This window comes from Rattus norvegicus, chromosome 7 (genome assembly GCF_036323735.1).
Source record: "Rattus norvegicus strain BN/NHsdMcwi chromosome 7, GRCr8, whole genome shotgun sequence".
Lineage (NCBI taxonomy): Eukaryota > Metazoa > Chordata > Mammalia > Rodentia > Muridae > Rattus > Rattus norvegicus.
Window position 1 is genome coordinate 72,428,620 of NC_086025.1, and position 19,761 is coordinate 72,448,380.

Here is a 19,761-nt window from a genome sequence, read left to right on the forward strand (position 1 = left end):
GGTATTAAAATATTTAAGTAACTGTATCCTTCAAATTTTGAATGTTTACTTTTCAATATTCTTAAAAGGAAATCAACTTTAAACTGTCCAAAATGAGTGATACTTTTCAATGGTTCATCTAATTTCAGTTCCTCAATTGGTTAATGTTCTCTGTCTAGTAATTACCACTTGATTTTCAGAGTATATAATATGCCCATGTTCCTGACAGAAGTGTTATATAGACTTTGATTGGTGTATCTTAATTTCTGCTCTTAGCTTATAAGTCTTTCAATTAGTCAGATTTTCTTTTAATTTGTATTCATGTATAATTCTTCTTCTGAATTAGCATGGCATTTTCACTCTTTTTAACATTTTGAATGCAGTTCCTCTGCCCGTAACAACTGGCAGTTGTATGTTTGACGTTACTTCCACATTGTTTTACAGATAAAGCCTTATGCTCATGCAGTTCAGGTAACCATGGCATGTGAGCTGTTGGTGCATGCGTTCATATGCAGTGTGGTTTGCTCTGTGGCTTGTGTTTTGTTTGGCTCTTGTTCCTATAATAATCCCTAACTAATGTGTCAGGAGTGTTTCCTTACTGCCGATGGAGATTTCCAGTATTTTCATGTTTATGCATTTATTTTGATATTAAAACTTGTTTTTAAAAACAAATTCATATTTCAATGTATTTAAATTATTTCCTTTAATATAGTATTATTTCATCAATAAAGTATATTTAATATGTACTGTTTTATATAGCTTTATATAAAACTTAAATACATCTATTTTTAAATTTATTTATTTTTATTTTGAGTGTGTAGGTGTGTATGCAGTGTGGTGTATGTGAAGGCCACCGTACAGTTTGTGAGCATTGGAACCAAACAGCTTGTCCAGCTTGGTGACAAAAAGCACTTACACAGTTATCTTGATTGCTCAAAATGCAAATAATTTTTAATGCTTTTACTTATCCATAGCTGATGTTAAAAATCATAAGCATTTTTTTATTAAAATACACTGAAGCTGCCTTTGCTCATCAGCTGTGGTAGTCTGTTCTAGAACCCCAGAATTTGGGACACAGAAGCAGCTCAGTACAGGTCTGTTGTTGACCTTGGCTATGTGCACATAGTGAGACCAGTCTAAGCAGCACCAAACCTGTTTCCAAAACCAAATTGACTTTTTAAAAGCATTTTAAAATAAAATGAATAAAATAGATAAGTAAATAAAATAAAATAATAAATAAATAAAAATAGAGTGAACTTAGTGTATTACAATAGTGTATCATGCCAATATATTGTACTCTGATGTTAAAATATTTATCTGCTCGTTTGCTTTGACTTTCAATGACTTATAATTGGAAAATATTTTAATATGGTTAACATTACATAATCACGCATACATACACAGACACACAAACACACTCTGTGCATTTAAGTAGAGAAACCTCTACTTTGTTGGAAAGCAAATGAGGATAATGGGGAATTAATATATAAATTTACCTACATCCATACAAACAAATGTATATACAATTTGCATGACAATATAAATAAACTCCACTTTTAAAGAGAAACGGATTACTGCTACGTCCCACGAGATGAAAGAATTCCAAAGAATTAACCTGTGAAAGAAGACAGTGAATACATAGACTGCATTTCCATTTCTGTGCTGAACTAAGAAATGGAAACAGTGAGTGGAATACAAACTAATAAAGAAAATTTAGTGGGAAAAATCTGATAACTAAAGGGATTAGTGAGACTAGAAGCAAATGATTGTAGAACAAGTCAGTCTTGTGCAAATAAATGTCAATGTCAGATTAGTGACTGAGCTCTATCAGTGAATACATGTCAGTAAGTTTAAGAACACAGTTAATATGGATAAGTCATTAGCAAAGTGGTTTCATAAATGTCTGATTAGTAAGAAGCAAAAGGTGAACATTACATGTTGATGTTTTTATTGTATTAAAGATGTAAGAACATCTGAAACAAATAAAACTCTTTCAGTTTTACACAAGATAATATGATTGCTGTGGCTATTTACAAAGGATGCACCCTTTATACCAGAAACTATGTGACCATTCCAAGGAAGAACCTGTAGAAAATTACTCCTGAACGTAATGACAAAAAACGTAGTTGTACAATAGTTAACAAAAGAAAACAAAACAAAAACCATAATACATCATTAAGAATCTATAAACATGGGGTTGGGGATTTAGCTCAGCAGTAGAGCACTTGCCTAGCAAGCGCAAGGCCCTGGGTTTGGTCCCCAGCTCCGAAAAAAAAAAAAGAAAAAAGAAAAAAAAAAGAATCTATAAACATGCGAGTCATATTTATAGGTGAAATGAAAAATGTTACCTTTTAATATGTGATTAGACATATTACTTTTAGTGTTTGGTTTTCTGAAATTTCCTTAAGTTGTTCTAAGTTGTCTGCTGCAATCATCCTATTATTCATGTTTTTTTTGAAATGAAGTATTCTGTAACCAATTAAGATGAGAATCTGACGACTTTTTGAATTTCCTCAGATTCTGTTGTTATGTCTCCCTTTTCATTTCTGATTTTGTTAATTTGGATACACTCTCTGTGCACTCTGGTTAGTCTGGGTAAGGGTTTATCTATCTTGTTGATTTTCTCAAAGAACCAGCTCCTAGTTTTGTTGATTCTTTGTAGACATTTTTGTTTCTACTTGGTTGATTTCAGCTCTGAATTTGATTATTTCCTGCCTTCTACTCCTCTTGGGTGTATTTACTTCTTTTTATTGGTGGATTGAGTCCATTGATATTGAGAGATATTGATGACCAGTGACTATTAGTTAATTTGATGTTGATGGTGGCATTGTATGTGTGGGCTTTTGTATGTTTCTCAGTTCTCTCCTTTTGGATTTCCTGGTGTAGAATTATCTATTTCTTGTGTTTTCTTGAGTATAGTTACCCTCCTTGTATTAGAATTTTCCATTTAGTAACCTCCATAAGCCTGGATTGGTGGAACATATTGTTTAAATTTGCTTTTGTCATGGAATATTTTTCTCCATCCATTGTGATTGAAAATTTTGCTGGGTATAGAAGTCTGGGCTGCTGTCTGTGCTCTCTTAAGAGATTGTAGAACATCTGCGCAGGCCCTTCTGGCTTTTAAAGTCTCTATTGAAAAGTCTGGTGTAATTCCAATAGGTCTGCCTTTTTATGATACTTGGTCTTTATCCCTTGTAGCTTTTTAATATTTTTCTTTGTTCTGTACATTAACTGTTTTAGTTATTATGTGGCAGGAGGATTTTCCTTTCTTGTTTAATGTGTTTGTTGTTCTGTAAGCTTCTTGTACGTTTTTTCTGGCTCTTTGAGTTGGGAGTCTTCTCCTTCTTCTGTTCCTATTATTCTTTCATTTGGTCTTGTCATAGTGTAACATATTTTCTGGATGTTTTATGTTAGAAACTTTTCATTTTTAGCATTCTTTTGACAGATGTATCAATTTCTTCTATGATAACTTCTACTCTTGAAATTCTCTCTTGCATCTCTTGTATTCTCTTGGTTATATTTGTGTCTGTATTTGCTGTTCTCTTTTTTAGGTTTTTCAACTCCAGAATTGCCTTAGCTTTTTTTTTAAAAAAATTGTTTATATTTTCTATTTTCAGGTCTTGAACAATTTTATTAATTCTTTCACCTTTTGATTGTATTTTCCTGTATTTTTTAAATATCTCTTTGCTTTGTTTTTAAGGGTCTCTCCCTGTTTGAATGTATTTTCCTGTATTTCTTTAAGGGGTTTATTTATTTTCACTTTAAAGGCCTCTATTACCTTCATAAGATTAGATTTATGGCCATTTTCTTGCAATTCAAGTGTGTTAGGATATTCAGGACTTGCTGTAGTAGGATAGCTGGGTTCTAGTGGTGCCATATTACCTAGGATTTTGCTCTTTGACTTCTTTATCCAACTAGTTGTCCCTAATGTTGGCAGGCCTGTTAGTCACTGGTGGGAGTGAGGCTGCAGGTAGAGCTGGTAGTTCCTGTCACCAGGCCTCTGGCATGGCAGGTAGAGCTGGTTGATCCTGTAGTAGCAGCTGTCCAGGGATGCAGGTAGAGCTGGTGATTCCTGATGGTTGCAGACCTCTGTTTATCCTGTCAGTAGCTGGAGATAGAAACCCTAGAAAAGAGAACAGTAACTACAAACACAAGCATCGCCAATAGAATATAAGAGATAAAAGAAAGAATTTCAGAGAGTTGTGGCCCTGGAAATAGAGGGCAGATGGGGTAGCGTGGAGCTCCCCACTACTGGGTTTGCCCAGAGGAACCTTGAGGCAGGGGATTGGTGGTAGGGGTCTCAACTGGTGGATGCTGATGGCTGTGGGTGTCTGGGTTGTGGTTAGAGATTTGGAACTGGAAGATGGAGGGCAAAGAGGTGAGGGCAGACCTCATGGCTGTTGGGCTTGCTGGGGACCCAGCAGGCAGGAGCTTTCCAAGCCTTTTTGTATTTCACTTGCTGTGTTTTGAGTTGAATTATGCCTTCAAAAACATACGCATTAAAATCCTAATTTCTAGGTACTTCAGAATATGAGCTTCTTTGTAAATTAGTTGTTTGGAGTCAAGTTAAGTTAAGGTCATTCACAGTATCTCTAATCTAGTGTGACTGAGATGTGATAAAAGGAAGAGATTTGGTTAGAAAATGACAACTCCATAGCTGTAAGACAGATGGCCGGGTGACTAGATGCATTTGTGAGTCAGGAGCACCAAGGATTTCTGGAAACAGCAGGGCCAGGGACAAACACTTGGCCCTGCCAAACCTGTGAAGAATGGCTGCTGGTCTCCAGAACTGTGAGGCAGTAAAATTCTATTTTGTCAAGTGGCCTATGTTTTTGTCTGTTACAGCAACTTTAAGAAACTGATGCAGAAGTATTTTGCATACATGAATGATAATGTGTTTACTCTTAAATATGTATTCTTCGATTATTTTTATAAATGGTATCAGTTTTAAAATGATTTTCCTAATTATTCATTATTTCCTGTAATAAATATAATTCACTTTTATATTATTTATCCTAAAAATCTTCTAGTTACCATGTTTTTAATCTTTTTCCGGAGTTTTTTTTAAAGATGTATTTTTCTTCTATGGCGTGACTAAGCATGGGGTAAGATACCAGAGACTAGAAGAAGGTTTTGGGTTCTCTGGAACTAGAATTTCATGTGTTGTAAGCTGCCTTCAGTGTGTGCTGAAAACTGAACTGAGGTCCTCTGTGAGATCAGGACATATTCTTAACATTTGAACCATACGTTCATTTCCAGCAAGTTCTAATTCATAATTCCTATTACAAGACATGCTTGATTTGTAAGCTATACTCTTCTTTCTCTGGTACGGCCTGTTTAGAACATTCAGTGAATGCTGAAGAGAAAGCTCGTCTTCAGAGAGTGCACTTGTTCGCAGTGTCAGAGGGAAGAGTGCAATGTTTCATCATTACGTGTGTTTAGTCATAGAGGTTACAGATAACTTTTATTGTTGGAGAAAATGGCTTCTCATGAATCTGCTGAGGAATTTATCATGACTGTGGGCTAAACTTTGAAAAGTTTTTTCTTTATCTATTGAAATGATTTTTATCTTGCATGAATTAAGTTACCCTCAATAAATGTAAAATTGTGCTGGAGAGAAAAATTAACAGATTTTTCTCTGTTAAAGGAGCCTCCAGGATAATACTTTTTTATTGATAAGTCATATTAAAAAATTAGAGAAAATACAGAAGAGTCAATGAATACAAATTCCAAGTAAACACACAATCCAATAAGATAATAACAGCTCAGGATAGATTCAGATTTCCCATGTGCGTATAAAAATACACACACAGGTTACATTACATTCCTTAGCTGTATCTATTTCATGTATGAGTTGTTTATCCATGCACATGTATGTAAATGTACCATGTCCATGTGATGGTCCCCAGAGTTTAGAAGATGGTGTTGTGAGCTGCCATGTGGGTCCTGGGAACTAAGCCTCAGACCCTCTGCAAACTCAAGATCATTAACTGCACATTCAAGTAGCACCTCTCCAGCTACTATAAAAAGTATTTTATTATTTATTTACTTGTTCATTTTGTCTAATAACATTTAAACATTTATTTATAGAAATACTCAATTCTTTAAGATCCCGTTTTTTTAATTTTTTTTTTATTAACTTGAGTATTTCTTATATACATTTCGAGTGTTATTCCCTTTCCCGGTTTCCGGGCAAACATCCCCCTCCCCCCTCCCAGCCCTCCCCCCATTGCCGCCCTCCCCCCAACAGTCTAGTTCACTGGGGGTTCAGTCTTAGGAGGACCCAGGGCTTCCCCTTCCACTGGTGCTCTTACTAGGATATTCATTGCTACCTATGAGGTCAGAGTCCAGGGTCAGTCCATGTATAGTCTTTAGGTAGTGGCTTAGTCCCTGGAAACTCTAGTTGCTTGGCATTGTTGTACATAGGGGGTCTCGAGCCCCTTCAAGATCTTCCAGTTCTTTCTCTGATTCCTTCAACGGGGGTCCTATTCTCAGTTCAGTGGTTTGCTGCTGGCATTTGCCTCTGTATTTGCTGTATTCCGGCTGTGTCTCTCAGGAGCGATCTACATCCGGCTCCTGTTGGTCTGCACTTCTTTGCTTCATCCATCTTGTCTAATTGGGTGGCTGTATATGTATGGGCCACATGTGGGGCAGGCTCTGAATGGGTGTTCCTTCAGTCTCTGTTTTAATCTTTGCCTCTCTCTTCCCTGCCAAGGGTATTCTTGTTCCCCTTTTAAAGAAGGAGTGAAACATTCACATTTTGATCATCTGTCTTGAGTTTCATTTGTTCTAGGCATCTAGGGTAATTCAAGCATTTGGGCTAATAGCCACTTATCAATGAGTGCATACCATGTATGTCTTTCTGTGATTGGGTTAGCTTACTAAGGATGATATTCCAACCATTTGCCTACAAATTTCATAATGACATTGTTTTTGATAGCTGAGTAATATTCCATGGTGTAGATGTACCACATTTTCTGTATCCATTCCTCTGTTGAAGGGCATCTGGGTTCTTTCCAGCTTCTGGCTATTATAAATAAGGCTGCTATGAACATAGTGGAGCACGTGTCTTTTTTATATGTTGGGGCATCTTTTGGGTATATGCCCAAGAGAGGTATAGCTGGATCCTCAGGCAGTTCAATGTCCAATTTTCTGAGGAACCTCCAGACTGATTTCCAGAATGGTTGTACCAGTCTGCAATCCCACCAACAATGGAGGAGTGTTCCTTTTTCTCCGCATCCTCGCCAGCATTTGCTGTCACCTGAGTTTTTGATCTTAACCATTCTCAGTGGTGTGAGGTGAAATCTCAGGGTTGTTTTGATTTGCATTTCCCTTATGACTAAAGATGTTGAACATTTCTTTAGGTGTTTCTCAGCCATTCGGCATTCCTCAGCTGTGAATTCTTTGTTTAGCTCTGAACCCCATTTTTTAATAGGATTATTTGTCTCCCTGCGGTCTAACTTCTTGAGTTCTTTGTATATTTTGGATATAAGGCCTCTATCTGTTGTAGGATTGGTAAAGATCTTTTCCCAATCTGTTGGTTGCCGTTTTGTCCTAACCACAGTGTCCTTTGCCTTACAGAAGCTTTGCAGTTTTAGGAGATCCCATTTGTCGATTCTTGATCTTAGAGCATAAGCCATTGGTGTTTTGTTCAGGAAATTTTTTCCAGTGCCCATGTGTTCCAGATGCTTCCCTAGTTTTTCTTCTATTAGTTTGAGTGTGTCTGGTTTGATGTGGAGGTCCTTGATCCACTTGGACTTAAGCTTTGTACAGGGTGATAAGGATGGATCGATCTGCATTCTTCTACATGTTGCCCTCCAGTTGAACCAGCACCATTTGCTGAAAATGCTATCTTTTTTCCATTGGATGGTTTTCGCTCCTTTGTCAAAAATCAAGTGACCATAGGTGTCCCACGCGCGACTTTCCGCCGGCAAGAAGCACGCGAGACATAGAAATTCTTGCTATGAGTGATACTTTATTCCTATCTCATGGAGAAGCCCCGCGCGCTGGCCAGGCGCGCCTATTTAACCCTCCAGCACGCATCCACACCTGATTGGTTGCTTACTCATGATCTCAACAGGCACGCCCTGGAATGGGCAAAGACCTGGCAGGAAGGCACTCTTGCACATGCGCACAGTTAACTTCCTGAGAGGGGGGCCAGCTGGCGCAGCGAAGGCTGGCGCCATCTTGACTGACTTGGCCTTCCACGTGGGGCGCAGTGGAAGCCAGCGCCATCTAGTGGTGGCGCATGTTATTGTGGCCCTCTACATCTCACCCTTATAATTATAATTTTATAGCAGTCATGATCACCCTATCGCGTGCAATGAGGAAACCTCAGCGATGTGCAGGGGCTGATCAAAGGAAATCACTGAGTCTCTCAATCCCAGTGCAAATGGACCCACAGGTCCATGGGGTGCAAGAGCAGAGAACTCAGAATACAGAGAGAATCCCTCTCCTCCCAGTGCAAATGGACCCACAGGTCCATGGGGTGCAGGAGCAGGGAACTCAGATACAGAGTAAGTCCTGAGCAAGATAACCAAATTCCAGGTGAGGCCCTTTGTACAATGGCCACAAGTGCTTGAGTGATAACGGCCTTATCACGTTACTGTTGAGATCTGAGTTTGTAAACCAACCATGGTATGAATACTGATCCACAGCATAGGGCTGCATCAGACAGAGCCACTCCCGATAAGTAGTGGGCACCTCATATGGTCCTCCTCAGCTGTTGCCACCAAGGGCCGTGGTCAAGCCACTCCCATAATGAAATTTAGAATTTCCAATTGTTAGTAACTACTCCAGTAAGTTCACCCACTGTACTTGTCTAACAATAGATTGGGGGAGGATAACTCCAGACACTGCAGACACAATGTCTGCAGCAGTAATGGCTGCTACAATAGCAGCGAAAGTGTCAAGGTCTTTTCCAACACAGTTCAGGATCAGTCATTCTTCTCTGGAACAACCAGCAGACAATGGAACCATTTCTGAGATCTGTATAACCAGGACAGAGTTCTCCAGTCACTGTAGCTTTACACAGGTGGCTTTCTGTGAAGCTACAGTCTGTAAAATGACAACACCAGTTACCAGTTAAGGCAGCAAGAGTCACCAGGGAAATGAAGGGACAGGGGTAACAGCTGGAGTCCAGTCTTCTCCAGGAAGCAGCAGTGTACAGAGTCTGACCGTAGGCCACAGTGGGACGGGAACACACGCAGCGGTAACACTGACTGCAGCAACGGCAAAATCTCTGTGATGACAAAGGATGAAGGGAAATCTTCTATCTTCCTCTCAGGGCAGAGAAATGACTCCAGGGACCCGAACCAGGAGAGCTGAATAACCAGGATCAGCAAGTCTCAGCAACCACCCAGGCAGCTGGCACACTCCTGCAGCATCCTGTAGAAAAAACACAAACATTCCCTCTTCCCCATATAAAATATCTGGACAGGAACATGTCAATAAGTGGATCTCTCTATTTCACCTAGGCAGAAGTATGCCTAGTTGTAGGGTGCCATAAACTTTGGCATCCAAATTTTAAAATTGAAATAAAAGGAGCATATTTTAGCATACAGGGATAACTCCCCCTTTTTATTTATAAAGATATAGTAAAGATATTATTTATTAAGGTAAGTCCTCGAGGATTAAATTGAGGACACTGAGCACTTGTATTTATAAATTGACTTGTATATCAAATTATTGTCTCCAGCATTATTGTTTTGGATATATAAAGAATAAGATTTTTTGATTAATTGTTTTTATGTAAGGCCTATAATCTGTCTGGTATTATAGTCCTCCCTTGTTAAGGAGCCCAGGCAATCTAGTTTGAGTTCTTAAATGGTCTATTAAGGAACAGTACTTAGCTTTCTTAATCACTAAGCCATCTCTCCAGCACCTCACAAACTTTATTTACCTAAACATAAGCATTTATTAGAAATGTCAAATCCTGTAAATATTGTCCAGATTTAGCCTTATTTAGAAATCTGAGTTGGCAGGGTGAAGCTGGGCGTTGAAAGTAAGCAAATGGAGTCTTCCTCTTTTCATGAGGGTGTGTTATCAACCCCATTATCATTTTCAAAGAGCTGGGTCTATGGTTTTGTTTAGTTGTCTGAGCCAGAGCACTGAAAGGACAGTGAGTTATCAGACAATTTACACTGAAATCACTCACTGATTTTAAGTAGAAAACCTGTCTCCAATAAAGCATTAAGTAATAGAAATCAATTGTAAACCACAAACCACACAATGACTATCAGTATATGAAGCGAAAGCTTGATTTTTAACATTTAAAAACAGCGGCTAAAGCATGGAATTTAATAATCTGTGTTGAAGCAATAGAAATTCAAGAGAATAAACAAGTGATCCAATCATACCTGTAGCCTTTTCATTAGATGAACCACCTATAAATGTACTAAGCGCATTTCCTATGGGTTGTACGCACAAATATGTAGGAAGTACAAAAGCATGTAAAGAGTAAAATTATCAATTTTGTCTGAAAAATTTGTATATGTAATAGGCCAAATATCAGTATTTAGTAATAACCAATTAACTGTTGTTTGGAGTAAGATATGTTTTACCAGGTTTCTATTTAAAATACTTCCATGACTCTAGTCCACAACTCTGTACTAACACAGCTGAAGCTTTATCTCCAATATGCATAACAAAGACCTAAGTCCTCTGGTAAGGTGAGGTACTTAGCCAATTAACATATCTTTAGAAGCTTAGAATTAGCTTTAAATATTCTTATCCGGAGTAGTGTAACAGCTACTCCCCAAATATTAAAGCTCATTTTGAGAGCAAAGGTTTGTAATAAAAATTTCCATATACATTGAAAGATTTAAGTTCTAACTTCTTACACTGAAGAAGCAACAAAATTATATAATATAAAGCTTTTAGCCATTCTTAATGATATCACTTTATGGGCTCTCTGAAACTATAAGCAAGCTCACGAAATGAAAACTCACAATTCCTATGATGAAAACAAATTGTATAAAATCAATCCTCTAAATCTGTCTTGAAATGGCAGTTGGAGTAAGGAAACTGGCTGTAATGCTCTCACAAGTTCTAAAACCTCATCAGTCCTTTATAAATCCTGTAACAATCTCTACCTGTTTGATTTTTCCTTAATTAAAAATAAGTTTGAGTTAGTCAATGTAACACTGGCAATCCTAAATCACAATCTTTAACTTCTCTTTGTAACACCAGAACACAGCCAAGAGGTCACCTGAATTCTGAGTAGGTGACTAGGCAGCTGTTCTCCGAGCAGTGGAAATTAGCATTAAAATACAGATAACTTCAGGGCAAGCCACAGCTTTAGAAAGCAAAACTTGCTAGGCAGCTGTTTTTGGGGCAGTGGAATTAGCATTAAAATACAGATAACTTCTGGGCAAGCCACAGCTTTGGAAAGCAAAACTCAACCCCCAACAAACAATCTAGTCTCCAAGGCACCCCAAGTCTATCTATTATGTTGTAAAGTTTGACTGTCAATTCTCTCCAATACCTCAACAAAAGGATAATTTCCTAAATTCTTTTAGAAGCCTGGTTTCTAGCATAAGAATTCCATAAAAACATTACCTCAATTTAGACCTGTCTCACTAGGGTGGCCCAATGTCACAAGTTGTCTAGAATTACTTTTTCCAAATTACCAGCTTTATGTCAACTTTCTGTTACCAGTATTATACCTTTTTAACCATATCCAATAACTTGAAAGCCAATAGTCCACAACCAAGGCAAGCAGAGCATATTTATACATTTAAAACCAATGAGAAACAAAATTGAAGTGGCTACACCTATCTTTAATATTTAGACCAAACATCATTTTTACCCTTTTACCTATGATTTTAAGAGAAGCACCTTGTCACCTGTTGAGTCAAGTAATAAGTCAGGGATGTTTTTTTTAAGAGAAACAGCTATCAACTCTTGTATGAAGAAGCTGTTGGCGCTTTTAAGATCAGCTCCTGCAGACGCTTAGCTTCTGGTCAGCTTCTCCAGCTAATCTAGACACCTGGCTCTAGGCACAGGGCTTCAAAGACCTGATTAAAACTGTTTTTTATTCATTGTTCCCTTCTTGAAGCGAGTTAAAACCAAGTCAAGGTGTGCACGACCGGCAGATAAAGTTTTTACCATTTTTTCTTTTGAACATGAAACATAAAACTTTTAGACAACGAGAAACAAAAACCACAGACATACACTGACAGACATGGGGACATCCTGGTGCACCAGAGACAAACAATAGACAAAGAGGGGAAAAAGCCAGATGGTGTTCACGGCGACTATCCATCGAGTGGAGCTGATATGGGCGATGGATTGTCTCAATTCCTGGACTAGTCCACCAATGTGTTGAAACCCAATTCTGTAAGACACTGAGAGATATTATCTGAGCAGAACGACCGACATTCGCCAATGGTATGGAAGTGAAACACAGCCCTGAGTATTTTTACTCACAACCCAATTACATTAACTCTATCAGGCTGTGCACGGGCACTGAGATGTCCTTTTGTTTGATTCTCCTGAATAAATTTTCAGGCGGTCTGCCTCTATCAAATCTGATCAGTATGACTCTGTAAAGCTGTCTCGTCAGCGCCCGGACGCCGTGGCGTCCCCAGAGCCGGCGCAGGAGCATAATTACACCTTTCATAAGCACTAAGACAAAGTTTTTCTCCCAAAATACTGTGTTCCTTTTACCTCCTCCCTTCTCACCCGGGGCATTCTTTCCCCAATTTTTCTCTCCCGCGGATCTAAGGTCCTCAGAAGGGTCTCTTTTCTTAAGTGCACTTTTTCCCTTTAAACTCTTTAATTCGTTATCTAACTCTGTTTCTGACGCACTGTCTTGCCCTCCCCCCAACGCTCTCCGCTTTGCTGTTACACCTGGGCAGTTCCCACGCGACCTCTGACGCCGTTTGGCGGTAGCTAGAAACTCAAAGGTCAATAGAAACAACTCGAGGGTTGCCAGAGCAACTATAGCGGCACCTGCCGCGTCTGGCAGGGGATTGAGTTGGACCAGATCAAGGCTAGCCACGGTCTCTCAGAGTTTTTTACCTGTATTCCATAGCTTCTGAATTTCTTCCGTGAAACGGAGGCCTCTCGTAGCGCCGGCGATGTTTTTGTCCCGGGTTTCTCGGCACCAAATGTCCCACGCGCGACTTTCCGCCGGCAAGAAGCACGCGAGACATAGAAATTCTTGCTATGAGTGATACTTTATTCCTATCTCATGGAGAAGCCCCGCGCGCTGGCCAGGCGCGCCTATTTAACCCTCCAGCACGCATCCACACCTGATTGGTTGCTTACTCATGATCTCAACAGGCACGCCCTGGAATGGGCAAAGACCTGGCAGGAAGGCACTCTTGCACATGCGCACAGTTAATTTCCTGAGAGGGGGGCCAGCTGGCGCAGCGAAGGCTGGCGCCATCTTGACTGACTTGGCCTTCCACGTGGGGTGCAGTGGAAGCCAGCACCATCTAGTGGTGGCGCATGTTATTGCGGCCCTCTACACATAGGTGTGTGGGTTCATTTCTGGGTCTTCAATTCTATTCCGTTGGTCTAGCTGTCTGTCTCTGTACCAATACCATGCAGTTTTTATCACTATTGCTCTGTAATACTGCTTGAGTTCAGGGATAGTGATCCCCCCTGAAGTCCTTTTATTGTTGAGGATAGTTTTAGCTATCCTGGGTTTTTTGTTATTCCAGATGAATTTGCAAATTGTTCTGTCTAACTCTTTGAAGAATTGGATTGGTATTTTGATGGGGATTGCATTGAATCTGTAGATCGCTTGTGGTAAAATGGCCATTTTTACTATATTAATCCTGCCAATCCATGAGCATGGGAGATCTTTCCATCTTCTGAGGTCTTCTTCAAGTTCTTTCTTCAGTGTCTTGAAGTTCTTATTGTACAAATCTTTTACTTGCTTGGTTAAAGTCACACTGAGGTACTTTATATTATTTGGGTCTATTATGAAGGGTGTCGTTTCCCTAATTTCTTTCTCGGCTTGTTTCTCTTTTGTGTAGAGGAAGGCTACTGATTTATTTGAGTTAATTTTATACCCAGCCACTTTGCTGAAGTTGTTTATGAGCTTTAGTAGTTCTCTGGTGGAACTTTTGGGATCACTTAAATATACTATCATATCATCTGCAAATAGTGATATTTTGACTTCTTCTTTTCCGATCTGTATCCCCTTGACCTCCTTTTGTTGTCTGATTGCTCTGGCTAGAACTTCAAGAACTATATTGAATAAGTAGGGAGAGAGTGGGCAGCCTTGTCTAGTCCCTGATTTTAGTGGGATTTCAAGTTTCTCTCCATTTAGTTTAATGTTAGCAACTGGTTTGCTGTATATGGCTTTTACTATGTTTAGGTATGGGCCTTGAATTCCTATTCTTTCCAGGACTTTTATCATGAAGGGGTGTTGAATTTTGTCAAATGCTTTCTCAGCATCTAATGAAATGATCATGTGGTTTTGTTCTTTCAGTTTGTTTATATAATGGATCACGTTGATGGTTTTCCATATATTAAACCATCCCTCCATGCCTGGGATGAAGCCTACTTGATCATGGTGGATGATTGTTTTGATTTGCTCTTGGATTCGGTTTGCCAGAAATTTATTGAGTATTTTTGCGTCGATATTCATAAGGGAAATTGGTCTGAAGTTCTCTTTCTTTGTTGGGTCTTTGTGTGGTTTAGGTATAAGAGTAATTGTGGCTTCATAGAAGGAATTCGGTAGTGCTCCATCTGTTTCAATTTTGTGGTATAGTTCGGATAATATTGGTACGAGGTCTTCTATGAAGGTCTGATAGAATTCTGCACTAAACCCGTCTGGACCTGGGCTCTTTTTGGTTGGGAGACCTTTAATGACTGCTTCTATTTCCTTAGGAGTTATGGGGTTGTTTAACTGGTTTATCTGTTCCTGATTTAACTTCGGTACCTGGTATCTGTCTAGGAAATTGTCCATTTCCTGTAGATTTTCAAGTTTTGTTGAATATAGGCTTTTATAGTAAGATCTGATGATTTTTTGAATTTCCTCTGAATCTGTTGTTATGTCTCCCTTTTCATTTCTGATTTTGTTAATTTGGACACACTCTCTGTGTCCTCTCGTTAGTCTGGCTAAGGGTTTATCTTGTTGATTTTCTCAAAGAACCAACTTTTGGTTCTGTTGATTCTTTCTATGGTCCTTTTTGTTTCTACTTGTTTGATTTCAGCTCTGAGTTTGATTATTTCCTGCCTTCTACTCCTCCTGGGTGTATTTGCTTCTTTTTGTTCTAGAGCTTTTAGGTGTGCTGTCAAGCTGCTGACATATGCTCTTTCCTGTTTCTTTCTGCAGGCACTCAGCGCTATGAGTTTTCCTCTTAGCACAGCTTTCATTGTGTCCCATAAGTTTGGGTATGTTGTACCTTCATTTTCATTAAATTCTAAAAAGTCTTTAATTTCTTTCTTTATTTCTTCCTTGACCAGGTTATCATTGAGTAGAGCGTTGTTCAATTTCCACGTATATGTGGGCATTTTTCCCTTATTGTTATTGAAGACCAGTTTTAGGCCGTGGTGGTTTGATAGCACGCATGGGATTATTTCTATCTTTCTGTACCTGTTGAGGCCCGTTTTTTGACCAATTATATGGTCAATTTTGGAGAAAGTACCATGAGAAGCTGAGAATAAGGTATATCCTTTTGCTTTAGGATAGAATGTTCTATAAATATCTGTTAAGTCCATTTGGCTCATGACTTATCTTAGTCTGTCTATGTCTCTGTTTAATTTCTGTTTCCATGATCTGTCCATCGATGAGAGTGGGGTGTTGAAATCTCCCACTATTAGTGTGTGAGGTGCAATGTGTGTTTTGAGCTTTAGTAAGGTTTCTTTTACATATGTAGATGCCCTTGTATTTGGGGCATAGATATTTAGGTTTGAGAGTTCATCTTGGTGGATTTTTCCTTTGATGAATATGAAGTGTCCTTCCTTATCTTTTTTGATGACTTTTAGTTGAAAATTGATTTTATTTGATATTAGAATGGCTACTCCAGCTTGCTTCTTCAGACCATTTGCTTGGAAAGTTGTTTTCCAGCCTTTCACTCTGAGGTAGTGTCTGTCTTTGTCTCTGAGGTGTGTTTCCTGTAGGCAGCAGAATGCAGGGTCCTCGCTGCGTATCTAGTTTGTTAATCTATGTCTTTTTATTGGGGAGTTGAGGCCATTGATGTTGAGAGATAATAAGGAATAGTGATTATTGCTTCCTGTTATATTCATATTTGGATGTGAGGTTATGTTTGTGTGCTTTTCTTCTCTTTGTTTTGTTGCCAAGACGATTAGTTTCTTGCTTCTTCTAGGGTATAGCTTGCCTCCTTATGTTGGGCTTTACCATTTATTATCCTTTGTAGTGCTGGATTTGTAGAAAATATTGTGTAAATTTGGTTTTGTCATGGAATATCTTGGTTTCTCCATCTATGTTAATTGAGAGTTTTGCAGGATACAGTAACCTGGGCTAGCATTTGTGTTCTCTTAGGGTCTGTATGACATCAGTCCAGGATCTTCTGGCCTTCATAGTTTCTGGCGAGAAGTCTGGTGTGATTCTGATAGGTCTGCCTTTATATGTTACTTGACCTTTTTCCCTTACTGCTTTTAATATTCTTTCTTTATTTTGTGCGTTTGGTGTTTTGACTATTATGTGACGGGAGGTGTTTCTTTTCTGGTCCAATCTATTTGGAGTTCTGTAGGCTTCTTGTATGCCTATGGGTATCTCTTTTTTTAGATTAGGGATTTTGTTGAAGATATTTTGTTGAAGATATTTACTGGTCCTTTGAGCTGGGAGTCTTCACTCTCTTCTATACTTATTATCCTTAGGTTTGATCTTCTCATTGAGTCCTGGATTTCCTGAATGTTTTGGACCAGTAGCTTTTTCCGCTTTACATTATCTTTGACAATTGAGTCAATGATTTCTATGGAATCTTCTGCTCCTGAGATTCTCTCTTCCATCTCTTGTATTCTGTTGGTGAAGCTCGTATCTACAGCTCCTTGTCTCTTCTTTTGGTTTTCTATATCCAGGGTTGTTTCCATGTGTTCTTTCTTGATTGCTTCTATTTCCATTTTTAATTCCTTCAACGGTTTGATTGTGTTTTCCTGGAATTCTTTCATGGATTTTTGTGACTCCTCTCTATGGGCTTATACTTGTTTATTTATGATTTCCTGGAATTCTATCAGGGATTTTTGCGATTACTCTCTGTAAGCTTCTACTTGTTCTCTAAGGGAGTTCTTGACGTCTTTCTTGAAGTCCTCCAGCATCATGATCAAATATGATTTTGAAACTAGATCTTGCTTTTCTGGTGTGTTTGGATATTCCATGTTCGTTTTGATGGGAGAATTGGGCTCCGATGGTGCCATGTAGTCTTGGTTTCTGTTGCTTGGGTTCCTGTGCTTGCCTCTCGCCATCAGATTATCTCTAGTGTTACTTGTTCTGCTATTTCTGACAGTGGCTAGACTGTCCTATAAGCCTGTGTGTCAGGAGTGCTGTAGACTTGTTTTCCTGTTTTCTTTCAGCCAGTTATGGGGACAGAGTGTTCTGCTTTCGGGCGTGTAGTTTTTCCTCTCTACAGGTCTTCAGCTGTTCCTGTGGGCCTGTGTCCTGAGTTCACCAGGCAGGTCACTTGCAGCAGAAAAGTTGGTCTTACCTGTGGTCCCGAGGCTCAAATTCGCTCTCGGGGTGCTGCCCTCGAGCTCTCTGTGGCGGCAGCAACCAGGAAGATCTGCGCTGCCGTTTCCGGGAGCTTCAGTGAACCAGGGTTCCAGATGGCGTTTGGTGTTTTCCTCCGGTGTCCGAGATGTGTTCAGAGTGCAGTCTCTTCTGGTTTCACAGGCGTGTCTGCCTCTCTGAAGGTTTAGCTCTCCCTCCCACGGTATTTGGGTGCAGAGAACTCTTTATCCGGTCTGTTCCTTCAGGTTCCAGTGGTGTCTCAGGCGGAGGGGTTTTGCCGCTCCTGGGCCCTCCCCCACGGGAACCCAGAGGCCTTAAACAGTTTCCTCTTGGGCCAGGGATGTGGGCAGGGGTGGGCAGTGTTGGTGGTCTCTTCCGCTCCGCAGCCTCAGGAGTGCCCACCTGACCAGGCGGTGAGGTCTCTCTCCCAAGGTGTCTGGGAGCAGAGAGCTGCTGCGGGTCGGGATCCGCGGGTTGGGACTCCCGGTAAACACAGGAAGTGCCCAGTCCTAGAGGAATTCTGCCTCTGTGTGTCCCGAGTTCACCAGGCAGGTCACTTGCAGCAGAAAAGTTGGTCTTACCTGTGGTCCCGAGGCTCAAGTTCGCTCGTGGGGTGCTGCCCAAGAGCTCTCTGCGGGGGCAGCAACCAGGAAGATCTGCGCTGCCGTTTCCGGGAGCTTCAGTGCACCAGGGTTCCAGATGGCGTTTGGTGTTTTCCTTTGGCGTCCGAGATGTGTGCAGAGTGCAGTCTCTTCTGGTTTCCCAGGCGTGTCTGCCTCTCTGAAGGTTTAGCTCTCCCTCCCACAGGATTTGGGTGCAGAGAACTGTTTATCCGGTCTGTTCCTTCAGGTTCCGAGGATCCCGTTTTTTATTGAAAAAAAATTTTTTTCATACAAAATGTTCAGATTAAAGTTTCACCTCCCCTAACTTCTCCCCACCTACCCAGGTCATGCTCTCTTTTCCTCTCTTATTAAAAAACAAACAGAGAAGCAAGCTGGTGGGGGAAAGCAGTGAAAAAAATGCAAGAAACACATAAACACACACACACAGACATTCACACACACACACACACACTCACTCACACACAAAATAAAATTAAAAACAGAAAATTAGAGAGGATAATATACAAGCAAAAGGCCATTAAGAGAAAAATGTCCAAACAGCTATGGTTCATTTTGTGTTAACCGTCTGCTGCTTGGCCTGCAGCCTACCCTCAAGTGTGGTTGATAGGCCCAGTGAGACTGAATTGGAAAAGAACCCTAATATTATAATTTATTTTTAAACTAATTTCAAACGTTCGGTGTAGTCTCCTTTATTTTGTACCAGGCCAGTAGTAAAACAGTTGAGTGGGTAAATTATATCTGTACATTTGAAATTCTAAAAATGGGAGCATCATCTTTGAAAATGTGATCTGTCATTTGTTGATGGTGCAACAGACTTAATGGCAGAAGACAAAATAGTCTTGAAGAGAGCACCTAGATCTTCTCTGGTCACTGTAGTTATGTATGTGCGTAAACATTAGAGAGGTACTGAGAAGTAATTCTGACATAAAAACACATGAAAAGCAGAAAATTATCATGTATTCATATAGAGCAAGTTAGGAAGTGATTAGGAAAATAAATACATAATAGGGAAATGTGAAACTAGAAAAATATAGAAGTCAATATAAAATAATTATTAGTGTTACTGAGTTTATCATTCATCGTTTTGAAATTAGTAAAATAAATCTTTATTACTTTATTTCTGGAATAAAAATAGAGTAGGATTAAAGATAAGTATATTCCTAGGTACATATACATATAGTTAAAATGATTCATAAATGCATGAATATGTAAATAAATACACAGATTGAGTGAGAACATGAATAGAAGGAAATTATAAATATTAGAGCAAAACTTTGAAAAATTAAACAAAATGAACAATTTTCTTTACGATAATATTTACTAAATGTTGAATCAGTTTTCTTCTACATTTACTTAAAGGTAGAATTAGTAATTGCAACTATTCCCAGAAATGATGTAGTAGATTTTGACATTGCTCAAAGAACAGACTATTATGGTCCTGAGGAAATCGTCTCAGAACACAACAGATGATAAATGCCTGGCGGCAAGGGCAAGGAGTCAGAATCATCC

The 19,761-nt window shown here is 39.5% G+C and overlaps 1 protein-coding gene across 48 annotated transcripts in view; it reads left to right on the forward strand.

Annotated features, from left to right (window-relative positions):
- Positions 1–19,761, forward strand: part of Rims2 (regulating synaptic membrane exocytosis 2) — a 511,056-nt gene that overhangs the window by 295,616 nt on the left and 195,679 nt on the right. For 10 of the 48 annotated variants that reach the window (XM_039078274.2, XM_039078264.2, XM_063262877.1 and 7 more), the window contains one exon: positions 424–450. In XM_039078274.2, the coding sequence (XP_038934202.1) occupies positions 424–450 (27 nt within the window). 48 annotated transcript variants of the gene reach the window in all.